At 41.3% G+C, this 18,523-nt stretch overlaps 1 protein-coding gene across 1 annotated transcript in view; it reads right to left on the reverse strand.

Moving 5' to 3' along the window:
* The window catches only part of FER1L6 (fer-1 like family member 6), a 110,203-nt gene extending 92,648 nt beyond the window's left edge, over positions 1 to 17,555 (reverse strand). The window contains exons 1-6 of the mRNA XM_070942030.1: positions 17,521 to 17,555; positions 10,943 to 11,025; positions 9,357 to 9,483; positions 4,361 to 4,415; positions 3,682 to 3,813; positions 2,289 to 2,351 (exon numbers count right to left, since the gene is read on the reverse strand). Coding sequence (XP_070798131.1) covers positions 2,289 to 2,351; positions 3,682 to 3,813; positions 4,361 to 4,415; positions 9,357 to 9,483; positions 10,943 to 11,025; positions 17,521 to 17,555 — 495 coding nt within the window. The remainder of the gene's footprint in view (positions 1 to 2,288; positions 2,352 to 3,681; positions 3,814 to 4,360; positions 4,416 to 9,356; positions 9,484 to 10,942; positions 11,026 to 17,520) is intronic.
* Between the last annotated feature and the right edge of the window lie 968 nt (positions 17,556 to 18,523).

The raw sequence follows: 18,523 nt of genomic DNA on the forward strand, positions 1-18,523 counted from the left end.
TATTATCAGGGGATGTCTTATTTTGGGGAAAATAGGGTAAATGAAAGTTTAGTTCCTTCTCTAACATTTGAACTTTCCAAAAGCAGAAGAACCAGAGTAGTGATTTGTTATTGGAATACATATTCATGGACCTCTCTGTTAATCATTCTATAGTATAGGGATGGTGGAAAATAAATTGAATTTGAATCTATCTAATTTAATATTTTCCAGGCGAAGTACAAACAAAACAATTGAAATGCTTTTAAAAAAAATCTCAATGTCATTCAATTAGGGTCAATTAGTAATTAGGGAAAAGTCTATTCAAATATTCATTAAATTAATGTATACATTGTATTTTATTTTGGAAAAATGACTATAATATCTTATATACAATATCTCCAGGTAAATAGGTGTTTTAAAAATATCAAATTTGGTGCAACATATTTCACAGATCTGAAGATATAACACAACACTGGAAGAAACTGACATTTTGTTCATTGCTAATGTAATTCAGCTGTTCTTTTATTTTGACGAGATCTTTTAATCTTGCAGATTCCTCTGTGTTTTACCCTTTCTTGCCATTTTAACCCCTTGCCATAATTCATTCTGGGCAGAGGTGTCTGCAGGACACGGTCAAAAAAGTCACGATGATATCTCTGTTGTTGCAATCAAAGTGCCATCCATTTGTTGCCTCAACAACAGGCGGAGCCTTGATCTCATAATTGTGGCTTTTTGACTGCTTCCTGCAGTTACCTCTGATTCTATAAGAAATGTCACAAGGGCCACTAAAGGGAATGAGATTGTTCATATTTTCTATCAATACAGTAGAATCAATCAATCAATCAGTGAATCCTGTAAAAGCTCCAGACCAGGGGTGTCAAACTTGATTTCATTGAGGGCCACATCAAGGTTGTGTTTTACCACCAATGGTGAACATGTCTACAAGCCCAAAACTATTGGAGTAAGATAAAAGTTTGGCTCATGGAGATTACAGGAGTCAGTTTTCAACTGAGACCAGAGGTCTACTTGCTAGGAATAAACCCTGGGGGCATAAGGAAAGCAGACTGGTACCTTTTCATACACATTACCACTGCGGCTAGAATTGCATATGCGCAACTTTGGAAAGGGAAGGAAGTACCATTGGATCAGATGATTATCAACAAAATTCTGTGGTGTGCAGAATGTGATAGATTAACATATATACTTAAAGATAGACAAGAATCAATTTTCAATCAAAGCTGGGATAAATGGTACCAATGGATAGAAGTAAAAATGTCATGAGGTAGATGTTAGGGAAGCATGCAGCATAGATATGTAAATAGCAAGCTAAATATAAATAAGGGAATATTAGATATAAGAAGATTAACAAATGCAAGATGCAGTATAATAAACCAAATTGAAGCTGTAGTATGATGATATGTAATGCTATTTAGAAACTGTATATATATGGGGGTTGAATCAACCTCAGTCATATGTATGTGATTGTGTTTCGTTATAGTCTTTATTCTGTTTTATATTTCTAATTTATAATAAAATTTTATAAAAAAAAGGTTGTGTTTGACCTCAGGGGGCGGGCCTGGATAGGATGAGTGTGGCCCTCTGCCAGCAAAAATGGAGCTTGGGGAATGTGTGTGGCCACCCAGGATCCCATTTTCGGCCAGGATGGCCTCCTGCAGCCCTCTGCCAATGAAAACAGAGCTCGGGGTGGGGGTGGGGGGAGGCTGTGTGCTCCGTTTTTGCTGGCACAGGGCTGCAGGAGGCTGTCCTGGCCATAAATGGAGCCTGGGAGAGCTGCGTGGGGCCCTCCCAAGCTCCGTTTTCTCAGGCAGAGAAACTGCGGGTCAGTCCTTTGCTGTTTCCAGGGTGGTCCTGCGGGCCAGATCTAAGCAGCCTGTGGGCCGGGTTTGGCCCACAGGCCTTGAGTTTGACACCTCTGCTCCAGACCCTTTGATTTTGCAAACAAGTTAAAGTTACAACAGTGTCAGAAAAGAGGCATGAATTTTGGATGCTGGCTGTCAAGTTGTCTTATTTCCTAAAAAATAGGCCTGACCTTGACAGCCCAAACTTAAATGTTGATTTAAATGTGCAATGTAAAACAAAGGAACCCAATAGAAAATAGACTGGAGAAGAAAATAGATTATTCCAATTAGAAATAAAGTTAAAGAGGCAGGGTTTAAGAATACCTGAGCTTTGTATTAACATAAAGTAGTCCTGTCAATTTTTAATTTTTATAAGTACAAGCCATCTCTCTCCTACAGAACCATTTTCAAACAAGAAATGAACTGTCTGCCCACGATGTGTATACTTACAGAGATGTTGATAATTTTGTCAAACAGATGAACTTGGGGCCCAGTGAAATCAAATAGAAAATACTGAGAAGGGGGAGAAAAACCAAAGAAATAAGTATGACAGAATTTAGAAGAGTATCTTTAGATCTTATATCTTTAAATTTTTCCACAAAGGATAACACGAGAGAATCACATAGGGGGAAAAAATAATTCCAACTTCTCCATCACTGTTGTTCTCATCCAGCTGAGGGGCAACCTTTATTGTTATCATCTTAATTATTACAGAATTGATTTCTGCTTTCTGAATTTTTTTTCACTTGAACCCTAAATTAAATGATAAGTCCGTGATGGCGAACCTATGGCACGGGTGCCAGAGCCATATCTGTGGGCACGTGAGCGTTGCCCTACCTCAGTCCAGCACACATGTGCACGCTGGCCAGGTGATTTTTGGGCCTTCCGGGCCCACTGGAAGTCGGGAAATGAGCTGTTTCCGGGTCTCCAGAGGGCCTCTGGTGGGTGGGGAAGGCTGTTTTTTGCCTTCCCCAGGCTCCTAGAAAGGCTCTGGAGCCTGGGGAGGGGAAAAAATGGGCCTACCGGGCGGCCCACCGTGCCATCACGTGCCAAATGTGGGGGGGAAAGCGGGGGGGTCGTGCATGCATGCCATGGGGGGATGGGGCGCATTGAATTATGGGTGTGGGCACACGCGCATGCAATCCCCCCTCCACTACCGCTTTTGGAACGCGATGGCAAAAAGGTTAGCCATCCCTGTAATAAGTCCTTCTCCTAAAGGAAAAAAAATCTGGGAACTGAAGTTTAGTGAAACTCTTAACAACATTTTTAACATGTTTACGCTGCAGGTTCATTTGCAAGATATCATGGAATTTGCAGTTACCCCTTGACGCTGGTTGCTTAGTGTCATTCAAAATTACAAATGACAATCCCCAGGGTTATGTACAACCCAGATTTAAAGTTTTGAATGTTACTCCCCATCCCCACGGTCACATGATATGACTTTTTTGCTGGAAACGGGTCTTTAATTCTAATTTCTGACAAAAATTGCCCGTTGTGGATAATAGATTCACTTAGTAATTGCAGCCTTCGCTTAACAAGCAAGGTGTTCGCTTAACAACCATTGCAAAAAAAAAGTCATAAAATCAAGTATGGTCATGTGGTGACCTGCTTAATGACTGACAACCATAATTCCACACTCAATTACAGATGTAAGTTGAGGACTACCTGTATTCTGCCATAATGCCCATATCACTCTAATATATCCCCAAATGGGGAAGATCCCTTCAACAGGTGGCAGAGCTGACCTTTTAACCATTTTATTCATTTTACTAAAAAGAACAAAACAGAAAGCAAACCAGCGTGGACATCTGTGTTTTCTAGCCACTCAGCTCAGTTTACATACTTCATTATAAAATGGTGTATTGGTTCCTTCTTTGACTGTAGTCTGCTTCTTTTCATCCCCAATTTCTATAATCACCACCGGATCTATATTCTCACCAACGAGCTGCCGTGCTTCAATGATGGTTATGGCAATCTGAAAGAACGCAATGCAAATTTGACTCAAAATCTTTCAGATGGGAAAGACCAGGTGCACATGTGAATAGCAATAGCGCTTAGCAATAGCACTTAGACTTATATACCGCTTCACAGTGCTTTTACAGCCCTCTCTAAGCGGTATACAGAGTCAGCATATTTCCCCCAACAATCTGGGTCCTCATTTTACCCACCTTGGAAGGATGGAAGGCTGAGTCAACCTTGAGCCTGGTGAGATTTGAACTGCATTCTAACCACTGCGTCACCATGATGGCGTCAGTAAAGCTTCAAAAAAGCTGTTTTATTGCTAAAAGCCTATGTACAGGACTCTTCTTAATTACCGTAATACTCAGCACCTGGTAAGAATTAGCTAAAGATCAACAGCACTCAAGGGGAGGTTAGACTTAGTTTGCTTGTTGCTACGTAGGGATTCTAGGCTGATCCTTCTTTTTCACTCCACCTCCAGGTTCTGCGTTCCTCCTTCTGCCAAACCGAAAGGGATGTTCAGTTCCTTGACCTAAGATGCTGGCCATCATTTTGTACCTTACCTGATAATTCTGGGTCTTCAATTCCGTTTCATGGATCTTCAACTGCAGCTTGGCTCTGTTTCCATTTCAGAAGATAATGACAGGTCTCAGTCTTCAGAAGCTACATTTTACATTGTTAACAAGCCTAATGCCATTTACTTTGTCCATTTCCATACTTAGGCATAGGGCTTACTTAAAATTGCAAGTTATTCAGAGAACTATTAGGACATAGGCAATAATCCAAGTTCCAAAATTAAAGCATTTATGGCCCTAGTTCCAGAGGTGGTACTCAGCAGGTTCTGACCAGTTCTGGAGAACTGGTAGCGGAAATTTTGAATAGTTCGGAGAACCAGTAAATACCACCTCTGACTGGCCCTGTCCCCATCTATTCTCTGCCTCCTGAGTCCCAGCTGATTGGGAGGAAATGGGGATTTTGCAGTAACCTTCCCCTGGAGTGGGGAAGGAATGGAGATATTACAGTATCCTTCTCTTGCCATGCCCACCAAGCCACGTCCACAGAATCGGTAGTAAAAAAATTTGAATCCCACTACTGCCTGGTTCACATATATTGTTCTAAGCATGGTTGTTAGGAGAAGCAATTTTGGTCTGGTTCATGTATAGCAAAAATGTTCAGTTCACTCAAAATGCCAAGCCAAAGCCAAGACTAAGTTTTCAAGTTCACTCCCAAAAGAGCTAGGAACAATCTCTTCCTGAAACTTTGGGAGCCTGATGTAAAGGGCGTTAAATAATACGAGCAATTATGAGGTTTGATGGCTTCATATGTTATACAACATTGGAGAGAAACCATCATTTCATAACAATGTCAGGTTTCAGCATTCAAAAGATTCTGTGTTCAGTCAGTTGGAGAACTTTAATCAGCATTGGAGAAAATGGCGATTAATCACTACTATACATGGTGCATCTAGATGACCTTCTGTATCATCCTCAAGATGATTTAATATGGAGGACAAACAAGAGAGTGCTCTGTTAGTCTTTTCCCAGGAGCATAAATAAAGCCATCCATTCTAGGAGCAAAATGCTGGAAGGACTTCTGTTTTTAGAACCGGACAGCCCAAACATTTTACTTAGAATGAGTGTTTAGTATATGTTCATCTATGAAGTCTGCAGTGACTGAGTTTGCACAACATACTCTAGGCTAAAATGTTGTATAAATCAGACCTTCACAGAAAGCTAGAAGAATGTTTCCTTCCTTCCTTCCTTCCTTCCTTCCTTCCTTCCTTCCTTCCTTCCTTCCTTCCTCCTCTCAACTCTCCTCTCTTCCCCTTCCCTTTCCGCTTGCCTCCTTCCTTCCTTCCTTCCATCCATCCTCCTCTCCTCTCTCCTCTCTTCCCCTTCCCCTTGCCTCCTTCCTTCCTTCCTTCCTTCCTTCCTTCCTTCCTTCCTTCCTTCCCTCCTTCCTTCCTTCCTTCCTTCCCTCCTTCCTTCCTCCTTCTTTCCTTCCCTCCTTCCTTCCTCCTTCTTTCCTATCAACTGGGAACACAAAGTTTTAATTATGAATGGAAGAGCTAAGATGTATATTGAAAAATTATAAATTGGTATCATCTATGCCATTGTGGGTATATATGAAAGTAGGAATTACTGATAGCAGGTTAGTGATGCTTGCATTCAGCACAGTATTTATTTTATTTATTTATTTTATTTAATTTATATGCCGCCCTATCTCCAACGGACTCAGGACAGCTCACAACAATAAAATCCACAATAACCACAGTACAAAGTTAAAATACCTCATTAAACCAGATAAAAGTTAAAAACCCATATAAAACTCCATCAGTCCAGGCCGTTTTCTGGTTAGGTCTTATTCTTGGAGAAATACGGTACTAAATGTGCCCATGTGGCTGACAACCTTAACTGGGGTTTATTTGGGGGGAAGGGCTTCACAGTAGTGAATGGGATAATGGAAAAGAGATTTTGAAAGTATCATGGATATTCTGAATGAATGTCATCCAAGTGAAAAATTCCAATAGAGGAGAATATATATATCTAGCTCATGGTTACTCTCTGAACTTGGTTGTTTGCTTGCCCTCCCAGTGTTAGTGGAATGTGGGTTTTTCTGTGGTAATTCCTTGATTAGGATATTGTTTTCTGCTTAATTGCTTGCTGGGTATTAATCCCTGCTTATCTGGGTGTTGGCTGCTGGAGATAATGTGCTCTGGTCTTTTTGTTTCCTTATTAGCATTTTATTGTTGCTATTTGGGGTGGTGTGTAAATATGGTTTATTTGTATGAGTTTATTGATGGCTTATTTTGGTGAATTGCAGGCTTCTGGAACTCCTTTAGTATTTTCAGATTTAGCTTGATCTAGGATGGTCACAATTTCACAGTTGAATACAGTTGAGTCTGTCCATGTGTTGTGAGATTAAGGAGTTTCCATGATATCTTCTGGCTACTAGTTGGTGTTTATGGATGTGCTCCGATAGTCTTCTCCTTGACTGTCCTACCTAGTACCCATATTTCCCCGAAAATAAGACTGGGTCTTATATTAATTTTTGTTCCAAAAGACGCATTGGGGCTTATTTTCTGGTTAGATCTTATTCTTGGAGAAATACAGTACTAAATGTGCCCAACCTTAACTGGGGTTTATTTTGGGGGAAGGACTTATATTACGAGCATCTGGAAAATGATGCTAGGGCTTATTTTCTGGTTGGGTTTTATTTTCTGGGAAACAGGGTAGCTGTTACCGTCTTTACATAGTATGTTGTAAATGTCTCCTATTTTTTTCTTCTTGGGCTACTGGGCCTTTTACTTAAGATGTTTTAGGAGCTTTAGTTGGCTTGTGTGCCACACAGTAATGTCGTGTGGTTGTAATAGTCTGTTGGTTGGTTCTGAGATGTTCTTGATGTATGGTAGTGTCACCCTTTTCGTAGCTCGTGTTGGTTGTTCTGTAGCAGGTTGAGTGATGTGGCACTGAGAAGAATTGTTCTGCCAGATAATACAAATGAATGGGATGGAAACAGATTGATTGGGCCCTTCACAGATGCAAGGATGTTTCATGAATATCTATTTTGAAAAAAGCCTGCTTGCTCTGAATACTTGGTTTTAGCATATACTTTTTCTTATGCACACATGGCTAAGGAATTAAACAATTGCAGTGATTCACTTAACAAATGCGGCAAGAAAAGTCGTAAAATGGGGCAAAACTCTACAAATTTCTCACTTAGCGACATAAATTTTGGGTTCAAGTGTGATTGTAAATTGAGGACTACCTATATTAATTTCAGAACAGGCACAGAAAAGGTGGGCAATAAAGTTATTCTAAGTCTAAGTTCTAAGTCTAATGAATGAATGAATAAACTATCTGCCTTACTCAGAAGCTTTGAGTAACATTCATCCAGTGGTGAAATGTAAAATTTGTTACTACCAGTTCTGTGGGCATGGCTTGGTGGTGGGGGTAATGTGACTGGGTGGGCGTGGCCAACTTTTTTTTTTTTAACTTTTAAAAGCATTTTTTTCTACAACCTTAAGAGGTTGTAGCCTCTGATGATCAGGCAACTCAGCTGGGATCACCTGATCGTCAGAGGCTTTTAAAGGCATTTTTTTTTCTACAACCTCTTCGGGTTGTAGAAAAAGATCGCCTTTGATGATCCCAGCTGAACCCGTTGCCAAGCATCTTAGAATTTTGATCATGTGACTATGGGGATGCGGCAATGGTTGTAAGTGTGAGAAACAGTCATATAAGTCACATTTGTCAGTGCCATTGTAACTTTGAACAGTCACTAAATGAACTGATGTATATCAAGGACTACCTGTATTCTGTTAGAACATCTGCAGAACTGGGCAATAGTTTTGAAATAAGTTAGAAGTAATTCAGACCGAGCATGAGGAAATACAAACATAGCCACTGCAGTTCTTTAAAGCAGCTGCATCTTTTCCAGGGAAGCAGGCAGATGCTGCATTCATGCCAAAAAGCACCTTTTTGGAACACAGCCTGTGTGAATTACACAGGCAGCCATAATCACCTGTTCAGAACTTGCTTTGTGTTTAAATATTAACTACAAAGACACTGTTATCAGCCCAAAGAACAGGATATAACACCAGGAATATTGAGGTAGCCTGCTTGCCAAACTGACAAGAGTTCTTACGTGATATAATACAGCTGTCAATCTCACATACCGTATTTTTTGAAGTATAAGACGCACCTTAGTTTTTGGGGAGGAAAATAAGAAAAAAGCTGATTGGCGGGTGGATCGGCCTCCCGGAATACCCCCAATCAGCTGTTCCCAGAGGTGAATTTTAGCAACAGGTTCGTTGGTTGGGAGCTCTGTGCCTTGCTTTTTTTCTTTTCTGACTCTGAAACTTCTGAAACTCCATTTAAGAAAAAAACTTTTTTTCTGCCTCTGAAAGCCTCCGAAACAGAGCTTCAGAAAAAAAAAATCCTCTGAAACTTCGTTTCTTTTTTTCTGAAGCTCTGTTTGGAGGCTTTTTTTCTGAAGCTTCATTTCTGAGGATTTTTTTCTGAAGCTTCTTTCAGAGGCTTTTTTCAGCCTCTGAAATCTCAGTTTGAGAGGCCAGGCAGGGCTACATTTGGAGTATAAGACGTACCCAGATTTTCACCCTCTCTTTTGGGGGGGAAAGGTGCGTCTTATATACTGAAAAATACGGTATATGAAAAATATTGCTGTACATGTATTTTATAGCTTCATTTGGATCTAGAAGGTAGATTCAATTTGCACTGAAGTCAGCAACTTGCTTTCTACAGACAAGAGCGAAAGCGAAATCAAGATTGTTGATCTGTTCCTTCCCACTTTTTTATCTTCAGATGGCTACATTTTGTTGAAATACAGATTCTGTCGTCATTTCCCCCTCCTGCTGCATGTCATTATCTGCTTCCAACTGAGCATATTGGTTTTACACTTAAGCACACCAACTCTCAACCTTTTAAGAGTTAATGCCAGATGATGTAGAAAAGTGACAACTTCCACGGTTTCCAGTCTTCTGCTAGATCAACAAAAGACAGGAGCATTTAGTGAGGGAAGAGATTTTTTTGATTGATATACCTTTTACTCCAAGACGCTGAGACTCCAGAGCTACACATGGAATCAGTTTCATCATTCAGCATATCTTCTAGTTCGCCATCTTGTCCACTCACAATCTCGTGCTGTAAATGTTCAGGTATCTTCTCCTCTGTGGAAGAGAAATATATATGTTTATAAGCATGGACAGTGCATGCACCAGCAAAGCGCGTGCATGGAAGGCCGGGCGTATGCATGGACGGGATGCGTGCACGCTCACATTTGCAAACCGGTAAAGAAAGTAAGTGAATACCACCCCTGGATCAGCCTATGTTAGTGCAACCCCCCCAAACACAAAATACATCTCAATAACTCATAAGTGAAAGAAAGAAAAAACCCTAATCCAATAGATCATACTAACGGACACACAATCCCATACACATATATGTGCATAACATTACATTCAGGGGTGAAATTCACTTACCTTCGCTACCGGTTCGCAAATGTGAGCATACATGTGCAGAGCGTCAAAAATGGGACGTGATGACATCTGGGCAGGTGGGCAGAGCCTCCTGTAGCCGCTGCTACCGGTTTGCCCGAACCGGATAGAACCGGCTGAAAACCACTACTGATTCCATTACATATATATATATATATATATATATATATATATATATATATATATATTTATTTATTTATTTATTTATTTAGTCGCATTTCTATGCTGCCCAACTCCCAAGGGACTCTTATATTACACCAGTATAGATACGTTGCACGTTGTGCTGGCTGGCCCTGCAAGTCTATCATACTAAATAGTTACGGTGTTACGTTGCATTTAGAAGTCTGACAGCCCCACGTATAGAAGCTATTTTTCAGCCTGTTCATTCGGCTGGCTATGCTTCTATATCTCCTGCCCGATGGTAGGAGAGTAAAGAAGTGCTGACCGGGATGAACCTTTGAGATTTAAAGCAATAATCCATTATAGCTGTATGTGACTGAGAAAGTTCATTTCTGATAAGCAAGAGGACTTTCAGAGAAGCTTGCCTTCCATTATTTATGTTTTAGAAATAATTACCTAACTATTGCATATCGGGGGTGACAGCTTGAGCATTAGGTTTAAAGCAGGAGAGGGCAAATATCTGCCTAGAAACCCCTTGGTTCAAATTATGAGAACCTTCTCCGATCAAAGCTACTTAAAGTTAAAAATGTCCTGTCATTCTGGATAAGAAATGTTCAATAGTGTAGGCCCTAAAATAGGTTTAACATCAGGAGTGAAATTTACTTACCTACCGGCTCGCAAATGTGAGCACGCGCGCCTCGACGCATGCACAGAACCTTCTGCTCATGTGCAGAGGGTAAAAAAACAGAACATGATGAGGTCTGGGAGGGGGGGCGGAGCCTCCCACCACCGGCCCTACCAGATCATGCAATCCGGACAGATCTGGCTGAATTTCACCATTGTTTTAACATTCTAAGAAAAAAGCCAAACCCTATTTGTTCTCTCTCTTCCCTTTAAAGGCCTAAAGATTTCTGGATTCTGCATCCATATCTTGACCATTGTGCTTCCTGGACATCCAAAAATGTAAATTGAGGTCTCCAGCCTGACATCTTCTCAAACCAGATAGGCTTACCTGTTGCTCCCTTGTTTGCAATAAATAACCCCTTGTCGCCTTTTCTCTTCATTTTCATCTTTATTCCAGCGAACAATCCTTTTCTGAAAACAAACAAACAAATAAATAAACAGGAGGAGGAGGAGGAGAAAGAGCAAGAGCAGGAGGAGCAGGAGGAGCAGGAGGAAGAAATCAGCATTGAAACAAGAATAACAGAGTTGGATGGGACCTTGGATGCCTTCTAGGATGCTCAAGCAGGAGATCCTGCACCATTCCAGAAGTGGCTGTCCAGTCTCTTCTTAAAAGGTTAATTGTCCTCATTGTCAGGAAATTTCTCCTTAGTTCTAGGTTGCTTCTTTCCTTGATTGGTCTCCATTCATTGTTTATTGTCTTGCCTTCTGGTGCTTTGGAAAATAGGTTGACCCCCTCTTTTTTGTGGCAGCCCCTCAAATACTGGAACATTGCTATCATATCACCCCCTAGTTCTTCTTTTCACTGGACTAAAGGTAAAGGTTCCCCTTTGCATATGTGCTAGTCGTTCCCAACTCTAGGGGGCAGTGCTCATCTCCGTTTCAAAGCTGAAGAGCCAGCACTGTCCGAAGACATCTCCGTGGTCATGTGGCCGGCATGACTAAATGCCAAAGGCGCATGGAATGCTGTTACCTTCCCACCAAAGTTGGTCTCTATTTTTCTACTTGCATTTTTTATGTGCTTTCAAACTGCTAGGTTGGCAGAAGCTGGGACAAGGAACGGGAGCTCACCCCGTTACGCGGCACTAGGGATTCGAACCGATGAACTACCAACCTTTCGATTGACAAGCTCAGCGTCTTAGCCACTGAGCCACCATGTCCATCAATAGTCTAGTCCCTCACTAGATTAGACATATCCAATTCCTGCAACCATTCTTCATATGTTTTAGCCTCCAGTTGTCTAATCATCTTCATTGATCTTTTCTGTGCTCTCTCCAAAGTCTCAGCATCTTTTTGATAATATGGTGACCAAAACTGGATGCAGTATTCCAAGTGTGGTCTTAGTAAGGCTTGATAAAACGGTATTTGTACTTAACGTAATCTTGATTCTATCTCTCTGTAGTAATTCTAGTAATTGTAGTAAATAAAAGACTTGTAATTCCTTTCAACAGGATTCCAGTCCACCTCTTCAAGATGCCATTCCATTCTTCTTCCATTCTTTATTTTCTATTTTCCCCCCTCATTCCTCAATATTTACTCAGTGTTCCATTCTCAATAAAGAAATTCAGTCTTTGCTACACTACTTTTGACCATTCTATACCTCGGCATAAAAGGGATGTGGTGGCTCAGTGGCTAAGATGCTGAGCTTGTCGATCAAAAGGTTGGCATTTCAGCGGTTCGAATCCCTAGTGCCGCGTAATGGGGTGAGCTCCCGTTACTTGTCCCAGCTTCTGCCAACCAAGCAGTTTGAAAGCACATAAAAATGCAAGTAGAAAAATAGGGGCCACCTTTGGTGGGAAGGTAACACTGTTCTGTGCGCCTTTGGCGTTTAGTCATGCCAGCCACATGACCACGGAGACGTCTTCAGACAGTGCTGGCTCTTCGGCTTTGAAACAGAGATGAGCACCGCCTTCTAGAGTCAGGAATGACTAGCACATATGTGCGAGGGGAACCTTTACCTATACCTCGGCATTTTTTAATGTTTCTTTTCTTTTGTTTAATTTCTACTAAACTTTTTTAAATAATACTTTTACATTTTATTTCCAAAGTTAAAATATTAAAAAAGGGAATGAAATATCATTAATACCTCAGCAAAAACCATAGGGGACAAAACAAGCATCTTGCTGATCGAAGGTGCTGATTCCCAACTATACTAAAAGCTACCCACCCAGCTGATCCTTTTGCTTTTGGGGCAACTCAAAGCACATTTGCAGAACAAATGGCATGTTTCTGCAAAACAATTGGAACACATGCTTCCAATCCCACCATCTCAGTTCCCAAGAATTAGAACAGCCGGTGCCTGAGCAGTTCTTCCTAATGTTGTAAAAATATGAAGAACATGCCCTGATGATTAAAAATAGAGGAGCTGAAACAGATGCAGCACAGTAGCACAAATCCCTCTCTCTGTTTCTATTTATTTTTTTTATTTACTTGATACAATTTAGGCACCACCCAACAACTGACGACACTTGGCAGCTTAGCCTTTAAAAAGGAGGAAATAATGGAATAGACAAACAGATCATGTACATACAGAAGGAGGGGGAAAAAAACATACACCTTAAGCATACACAGGTGCTCCCGACAATCTACTCCATGATTTGGGAGAATGAGTTTGAAATACTTTTTCACATCTCTCTTAGTTTTTCTGAGGAAAACCTTTGCTAGATCAATTCTTGAGTGCAACCGGGTTGCCCGCGGTTCGCACCGGTTCTATAGAAACGGTAGTAAAACCGGCGGGAGACCCCGCCCACCGACCCCAACGTCATCAAAACGCTTATGTGCGAGTGAAGCGAGCGTGTGCGGCCCCGCTGCAAACCGGTAGTAAAGGTAAGTAGAACCCACCCCTGAATACAACTCATCTGTCTGGAACCCGCACTGCATATCGGACATTGATACAATTGAGAGTCCAGAGATATTTCACGAGAAGAGTCCTCCACTCCTCTGCTCACAACAGAATACCTTATGCCACCAGGCTTGAAATTTTCGGTTTAGGCAACTTAGAACTACGCCGCCTTCGGTCTGACCTAAGCGTAGTACACAAAATTATCTGCTACAATATCCTACCTGTCAATGACTACTTCAGCTTCAACTATAACCGTGATGGCGAACCTATGGCACGCGTGCCACAGGTGGCACACGGAGCCATATCTGTGGGCACACGAGCATTGCCCTAGCTCAGCTCCAGCATGCATTCACACACCCGCCAGCTGATTTTCAGGCCCACCGGAAGGCAGGAAACGGGCTGTTTCTGGCCTCCAGGAGGTTGGGAAAGGCCATTTTTGCCCTCCCCGGGCTCCTAGAAAGCCTCGAGTCTGGTGAGGGTGAAAAACGGGCCTTCCAGTCCCACCCGAAGTCGGGAAATGGGCCATTTCTGGCCTCTGGAGGTGGGGGGAAAGGCAGTTTTCGCCCTCCCCAGGCTCCAAGAAAGCCTCTGGAGCCTAGGGAGGGAGAAAAATGGGCCTACCGAGCCCACTGTGTCAAAAGCAGGGGGAGCACGGGGGATCATGCGTGCATGCGCGGGGGGTGGTGGGGCACATTGAATTATGGGTCTGGGCACGCGCGTGCATAACCCCCACACACTCCCCCTGCTTTTGGCACACGACGGCAAAAAGGTTAGCCATCACTGAACTATAACAATACACGAGCACACAATAGATACAAACTCAAGGTAAACTGCTACAAACTCGATTGCAGAAAATACGACTTCAGCAACAGAGTGGTCAATGCCTGGAATGCACTACCTGACTCTGTGGTTTCTTCCCCAAACCCCCATAACTTTAACCTTAGACTGTCTACTGTAGACCTCACCCCATTCCTAAGAGATCAGTAAGGGGCGTGCATAAGCACACCAGCATGCCTACTGTCCCTGTCCTATATCCCATTTATTCATATCCATTTCCTGTATTCATAATCATGTTTATACTTATATCTGTCATCTTATACATGCTTGACAAATAAATAAATAAATAAGAATAAAAATAAAACGCTCAAATACCTCAAACCCCATTTTTCGTTCAATTTGTTGCACAATTTAATCAAAAGTCAAGCAAACAGTAATGGATTCATATTGCTGGGATATCTGCAAAAGTCTACTGTAAGGAGAATTTGTAATATCCAGGTACAGTATTTTTTTTAGCTGCTTTAAATGACTATGTGCAGATCTTAATCGTTTTCATTATTCTGGCTGTATCTTGCATTATTGCTTCCAACTGTATACCGGAAGCAAGTTTTAATGTGAATAAAACTTCTTCCAAATGTTTTATTATGTGGCAAACAAAAATGTGATTCGCCAACTGGAAAATAGAGCTGATTATGGGTTTCTGCTGGTAGTCCTGAACAATGCATGTGCCTTTTAGATGAATACTAAATTCTATAGTGTTTTTCAATCTCAGCAAGATGGTTAGCTGGGGAATTGTGGAATTGAAGTCTATACGTCTTAAAGTTGCTGTGATGGAAAAATATTGTAGAAATATTTTAGATAGAAATATCTGTTCTATCACTTATGGACTTCAGGACTAGTGCATAGCTTCGCTGACTATAAAAATAAAAATAAATCAAGCAGAAAAATATATATTGCTGTCTGAGAAAGCGTGTTTCCTTAATTTTAGTAATGTTAAATACTACTTTTTAAAAAATGTAGCATTTATTTTTCTTAAAGTTCCTAGAGTTTGCAAATTCAAAGCATATAGGAAATATTTAGCCTACTAAATTTATTACAGGTAGTCCTCAATTTACGACCATAATTGAGTCCAAAATTTCCATTGCTGAGCAAGACAGTTGTTAAGTGAGTCTTGCCCTAGTTTATAACCTTTCTTGCCAAAGTTGTTAAGTGAATCATTGCAATTGTTAAATTAATTACATGGTTGTTAAATGAATCATACTTCCCCACTGACTTTGCTAGTCAGAAGGTCGCAAAAGGTGATCACGTGACTGCAGGACACTTCAACCGTCATAAATACATGCCGGTTGCCGAGCATCCCAATTTTGACCACGTTACCATGGGGATGCTGCAATGGTCGTAAGTGTGAAAAATGGTCATCTCACTTTTTTCAGTGCTGTTGTAACTTTGAGCAGGTCACTAAATTAAAGGTTGTAAGTCAAGGACTACCTGTAGTCATTTTGGGATTAAGGGTGTTTCCAAAAGGAAGCAAAATGGTAGTTCAAGGATTAACTGTTGAATGCAAAAACATGTCATTGTGAGGTAAATTAGTTAAAACAGGAGTGTCAAACTCAAGGCCTGGGGGCCAAATCCGGCCCGCGGGGTGCTTAGATCTGGCCTGCGGGGCCGCCCTGGAAACTGTGAAGGACCGGCTCACAGTGCCTCTGCAAGCAAAAACAGAGCTCTCAAGGGCCGCACACAGCCACTCGAGCTCCGTTTTTCCTGGCAGAGGGTTGTAGGAGGCCATCGCAGCTGAAAACGGAGCTCGAGAGCCCATTTTTGCTGGCAGAATGCTCAGGCCACCACATGCACTCCCTGATATAAGTGACATCATGCTGGCCATGCCCACCCTGGCCCCCTGAAGTCAAACACAACCCTGATGCGGCCCTCAAATGAAATCGAGTTTGACACCCCTGCATTAGAACAAAGCTTATTTGTGAACAATCCAGCTGTTCTTCCCATTGTCCTCCTTCTCCTAAACGAAATTCTACAGATCAAGAATCCTAAAATCTACGTTGAGTGGTGTACAGCCCTATTTAATTCGTATTTCCACCATTTATTCCAGGAAGTTGGAATATAATAAAAGTCACAATTTATTAAATAAACACTTGAAAAGGAAGAAATTCCTTATGACCAAGAGCATGTATGTTCATATTTAGATACCTAATTACCTAAGGTTTGGTAAATGTTAGCAAGATGTAGAGATTGTTTTTCAAGTAACTTGGTCAGGTAAATTGGAAAACTTAATTATTTACTAATTCAGAATATATTGTTGCAGATACTGTAGATATAAAAATAAATCCAATCCCTACATAAGTAGATTAAAGCTAAGCTCCATGGCTTAGGGCCGGGGTACTTACGGGACCGCCTTCTGCCACCAATAGCCTCCCACCGGCCGGTTCGCTCCCACAGAGAGGGCCTCCTCAGGGTGCCGTCGGCCAGACAATGCCGGCTGGCGACCCCCAGGAGGAGAGCCTTCTCTGTGGTGGCACCTACCCTCTGGAACAATCTACCCCCAGAGATACGAATGATCTCCGACCTCCGGACTTTTCATCGGGCCCTAAAAACTTACTTTTTTCAGTTAGCCGGTCTGTCTTGATTTTATGGTAGGTTTTAAAATTTGATACGGATTTTAAATTGACAAGTTTTAAATTACGGGCCAAATTTATTTAATTATTTTAAATCTATTTTTAACTGTAATGTTATGTATAAATGTTTTTATTTTGGCTGTTCACCGCCCTGAGTCCGAAAGGAGAAGGGCGGTATAGAAGTTTGAAAAATAAATAAATAAATAAATAAATAAATAAATAAATAAATAAATAAATAAATAAATCAACCCAGTCTTAATGGGCAGCTCAAAACTTAAGAAAATGGCTAGAATGGAATACAGTGAGAAAGCAAATTATTAAATTTATAAAGTAGTAAGGCTGGATTCCCACATGTTAACCCTTGCTTTTTTAAAACCACAGTTTACTTAGTAAATTTCAATTACCGGTTCACCAACATTTTAGTCATAAATCATAATTTAAAAGCCACAACGGTTGAATTCCCACATCCCCAAAACCAATCAAGGACAATATTTGATTAAAAGGCATCCAGAGTCATCCCCTGCTTGCTTGAAACAAGTTTATCTATATTTAATGAAGCTTAGTCCTAAATAATTACCCAGTGGGATGTAATCATCATTAGATACACACAGCTATGAAGAAGTCAGAATAACTAAGGAAGCATTGAATAATTCTCAAATTCACCTGTGGGATTCAGGGCTGTTTCCTGAAGACTCCATCTTCCTTGTGAATGGTTGTCTTTCTTGCCTGGTCTTTTACATCTAGCACAGGTTCTCCAAATTAATATATATTTGCATTTGAGGATAGTTCTGCCTCTCAGTGATAGGTTAGTGAGATCCGAGAACACCTCCCTAAAAAGTTTAACCTGCTTCTTGTGCAAACAACAGGCTTCCTCAGGTTGGTTCAGCTGGAAGCTTGCATTGCATTCTTCAAACATTAAATATATAATTTTCAGCCAAACTTTTCTGCCTGTCCATGTTAAATACATAGGGTTAGGGTTAGGTTCCCATGAACTCAGTTCATGGTTCATGAACAATGAACTCAGAGAGCAAAATGGATGTTGCCAATGAATTAGCAGCGCATCGGTATGTTTACAAGTGGGCTGAGTTTTTCAGATCAGTATATTTGGAATTCATTACTAAGGAATTCATTTTCTTTTCTGAGTTCACGGGGACCTAACCATAACCCTAAGTAGGCTTACCCATCAATGAGTTTTCCCCCTATATTTAACCTGGACAGGTAAAAAAGGTGGGCTGAAAATATCATCTGCCTCCTAAACGTACCGACGCGCTGCAAATTCATTGGCAACATCCATTTTCCTCACTGAGTTCATGGATTTAACTCTGACCCTAAGTAGGTTTACCGTCCAATGCAGTGGTGGGTTTCAAAAATTTTTACTACCAGTTCTGTGGGTGTGGCTTGGTGGGCGTGGCAGGGGAAGGATACTGTAAAATCTCCATTCCCTCCCCACTCCAGGGGAAGGATACTGCAAAATCCTCATTCCCACCCCACTCCTGGGGGAAGGATATTGCAAAATCTCCATTCCCACCCCACTCTGGGGCCAACCAGAGGTGTATTTGCCGGTTCTCTGAACTACTCAACATTTTTGCTGCCGGTTCTCCAAACTGCTCAAAATTTCCGCTACCGGTTCTCCAGAACTGGTCAGAACCTGCTGAAACCCACCTCT

The sequence above is a fragment of the Pituophis catenifer genome, unplaced genomic scaffold, assembly GCF_029215685.1.
Source record: "Pituophis catenifer annectens isolate HBS135680 unplaced genomic scaffold, rPitCat1.0.hap2 SCAF_3, whole genome shotgun sequence".
Taxonomy (NCBI): domain Eukaryota; kingdom Metazoa; phylum Chordata; class Lepidosauria; order Squamata; family Colubridae; genus Pituophis; species Pituophis catenifer.